The 3,893-nt window shown below is 41.9% G+C and overlaps 1 protein-coding gene across 1 annotated transcript; it reads left to right on the top strand.

The window, feature by feature from the left end:
* The first annotated feature begins 203 nt into the window (after window positions 1–203).
* On the top strand, window positions 204–2,766 carry LOC131436401 (eukaryotic translation initiation factor 3 subunit D). Its single transcript, XM_058605114.1, has 4 exons — window positions 204–420; window positions 507–626; window positions 707–854; window positions 921–2,766. The coding sequence occupies exons 1-4, from the start codon at window positions 342–344 to the stop codon at window positions 2,548–2,550; spliced, it is 1,977 nt and encodes a 658-aa protein (XP_058461097.1). The 5' UTR covers window positions 204–341; the 3' UTR covers window positions 2,551–2,766.
* The last annotated feature ends 1,127 nt before the right edge of the window (window positions 2,767–3,893 follow it).

A 3,893-nucleotide genomic window follows, 5' to 3' on the forward strand; every position in this document is an offset into this window, starting at 1 on the left:
GCATATATTTTTTAATCCGAGTGATTTTTCACGTAGCAATAAAATGTTGAAGTTATTATATATTTTAATCAATAACAATCGTAAAATCAACTGAAACATTGGTAGTTTTTGTTAAGACTGCATGAAACATTTCATTGCAGAGAAAACTGTCAACGGGATCGCAGCCAACCAGACAAAACCAAAATAATCAAGCAGAAGTTTTGACAAACCGCTGTCAGTTCGGTCATTTCGTCAACTTAGCCACGTTCGGCAATTTTTCCCGTGTTAGCGAGATAGCAAAAAATTGAAATTTCGTATTTAATTCAGTTCTATCAGCATCGAAACGGTCCACCGTAGACAAGATGAGTGAGACCATCACTTGTACGCCGGAGTCGGCGATTTTTGAAGCTCCACAGCTTCAATTTAACGAGGATGGCTGGGGTGAGTGCATGACTTCGCTGGATCGACATCAGCTGAATAGTGTAAAATATGTTAACTATTACCGGTGGTATGTTACTGTATTATAGGTCCCTGCGAGCTTCCGGACGCCTTTAAGGATATTCCGTATCAACCGTTTAGTAAAAGTGATCGTTTGGGCAAGATTTCCGACTGGACTGGCACGGCTCAAACGGACAAAAAATATCCAAGTATGTAATATATTAACCTCAAAATAACATTGGGTGCAGGCATTCGAACTTAAAAACTAATGGCGATTTGTTTATTGCAGATAAGTATAATTCGCAATTCGGTGGTGGCAGCCAGTATGCGTATTATCATGAGGAAGATGAAACAACATTCCACCTGGTGGATAGTGCTCGAATCCAGAAACCGCCCCATCAACGCGGTCGTTTCCGTGGCAATCTAAGAAATCAACGGTTAGTAAAAATTGAAATTCGATAATTTCTTCCTGAACGCGAAATTGATAAAAAAAAAACTTTCAGCGGTCGTGGTCGTGGTGGACGCGGTGGCGTACAAGCCGGTGGAATGACGGCACTTTCGAAGAATGCTAACAAGGGCCGTGATCAGAGACGGGGAACTACTCGCAAATGGGGCAATCGTGGCCCTCCGCCGAAAATTCGTGACGCTTCGGTTACCGTTCGTCCGGATTGGGTGACAATCGAAGAGATGGACTTCCCCCGATTGTCGAAGCTTTCGCTACCGAACGTAAAGGAAGGTGAAGACATCAGCACTTGTGGCACTCTGGAGTATTACGATAAGGTTTATGATCGTGTAAATGTGAAAAATGAGCGACCATTGCAACGTGTGGATAGAATTTTCCACACTGTTACGACCACCGACGATCCGATCATCCGGCAGTTATCGAAAACGCACGGAAATGTTTATGCTACTGATGCCATTTTGGCCACTATTATGTGCTGCACTCGTTCGTATTACTCGTGGGACACAGTTATCGAAAAAATTGGAGAAAAACTGTTTATGGATAAACGCGATAATACCGAGTTTGATCTGTTGACTGTAAACGAGACGGCTATCGAGCCTCCACAGGAAGATGGCAATTCGCTAAACTCTCCGAGAAATTTAGCCATTGAAGCAACATTCATCAACCATAATTTCAGTCAGCAGGTGTTGAAGAGTGGCGCCAAGGAGGCCAAGTTTAAATTTGACGATCCGAATCCCTTCATCGGAGACGATGAAGATGGCGAAGTGGCAAGTGTTGCTTATCGCTACCGAAAATGGGATTTAAATAACGGAATCGAGCTGGTTGCTCGCTGTGAACATGATGCAGTTTTACAAACTCCACAGGGGGACACTCAGTTCCTCACGATAAAGGCTCTGAATGAGTGGGATTCGAAGCTTGCCAACGGTGTCGAGTGGCGACAAAAATTGGACACCCAACGTGGTGCTGTGCTGGCAAATGAATTGCGCAACAATTCCTGTAAGCTTGCTAAGTGGACCATACAGGCAATGTTGGCTGGATCCGATCAAATCAAGTTCGGATACGTTTCTCGTGCTCACGTGCGGGATTCTTCGCGACATGTCATCCTTGGCACGCAACAGTTTAAACCGCAGGAATTCGCTAATCAAATCAATCTTAGCATGGACAATGCCTGGGGTATTCTGCGTTGTATAATCGACATTTGCATGAAACAGAAAGATGGAAAGTATTTGATAATGAAGGATCCCAACAAACCGATGATTCGTCTGTATGATATCCCGGATAACACGTTCGAAACGGACGGCGAAGAAGAGGAAGGCGATGACGGGGAGGCATTCCAGCCATACTCCTATGGTACAACACCCAAGGTTCCGGCAGTGCCTGTTCCGGTTAGTACAACTGCTTCCGTTGCTGGTGCAGTTACTCCTGTCACAGCCGCCGCCGTGGCTGCTACTCCACCTCCCGCTGTGACAGAAACTACTCCCGCCACAGCCACAATTGCTGCTGTTGTTGCCGCTGGGGCTACTGCTTCTCCTACTTCTCAACCCGAAAAAACTACTTCACCTACAGCAACACCTGCTACTGCTGCTGCTGCCGTTGCAGCTGCCGTTCCTCCTGCGACTGATGTTACAACTTCTACGACCACGGCTAGTGCCACTACACCAACTAAGTAGAAAGTTAAACTCGATTAACGATTACCAGCCACACCGTAAATCAGTGTGTACTAGGTTTTGCTGTATTCTACATAAATCGCTTATACTATATTTGCTAACATCATTTAAAATTTAAACAAGAGGACGATCACAGTTTGTACTAATTAGGAAGAAGTAAAATTGGTCAATGAAAACAATAAAGTTTTACCGGCGAGTTTGGTTGCTGGGAAAACACCATCTTACTGTTTTTTTTTTATTCATTGTGGCAGTTTTTGTTTTATATAAAACTACCTTAGCTGAACTCGTCTGGTGTGTAGGAAAAATTTTCATTTTGTTCGTGTTGTCCGATTTACGTTGGTTTCGATTGAATGAGGCTTCTTAGCAGTTTCCTTGCAAAGCCAATCTTAAGACGCAACTAAAACTGGGCTCATTTAACGTATTCTCAATTCCATACGACGTATTTTTTTTCAAATGAAATTGAAATTCATTTTCGGAAGTAACAGACCCGGTATTCCCTTTCCACAATCTTAAAACTGATAAAGCACGTGCAACATCACGTCGACCTTGTAGTAACCGAGTCGAGACCGATTAGTAACTTGCAAATTTCGCAGCACGGTAGTTGGAGATGATTATTTCACAGTAAACGACGAAGAACGGAGCGAACGAGTCTACATTGTATCGATTGTATTTATCTATTTATTTATTTCGTTAAGTAAATGTATTCGATTGACTGGACTATTTTTTGGATAATTTGTTCTATTGTGTCTTTCTAAAAATAATTTCCATGTTCGTAATTGACGGCCAGGTACATAAAAATTTAATTGAGATAGTAGTGAAGATGATTGTAAGCGTTGAGAAATGTCGTTACTAAAATGACGCATTGAAAGATTACGACGTTCTTTAAGTGTTTGTATATTGATGAGCATGCAGCGTGCTTCATATGATGGTAGAGGAAATGCTATCCAGTTTATTTCACGAAGTACATATAAAAGATATTGTTTTTGGATCGATTCTCGATGTGGCCGGGTGGCCAAGAAAGTTTTGATATTTTTGGCTAAAGCTTGCTTCATCCTTTAAAAAATCCTATTCAAAAAATCCTTTGTGGCCTGCACCTAGGCTAACAGATCGGCTGAAAAGTTCGTATCGTTTCTATGAGAGGGCGCCACTAGAATTAAATCCATACCATTTTCAGCTAGATAGATTTCAAAAGATACATGTATAAATTTGACAGCTGTCTGATTATTAGTTTGTGAGATATAGCATTTTGAGTGAAGCTACTTTTGTTATTGTGAAAAAAATGGAAAAAAAGGAATTTCGTGTGTTGATGAAACATTACTTTTTGATGAAAAAAAGTGCCGCCGATA

This window comes from Malaya genurostris, chromosome 1 (genome assembly GCF_030247185.1).
Source record: "Malaya genurostris strain Urasoe2022 chromosome 1, Malgen_1.1, whole genome shotgun sequence".
Lineage (NCBI taxonomy): Eukaryota > Metazoa > Arthropoda > Insecta > Diptera > Culicidae > Malaya > Malaya genurostris.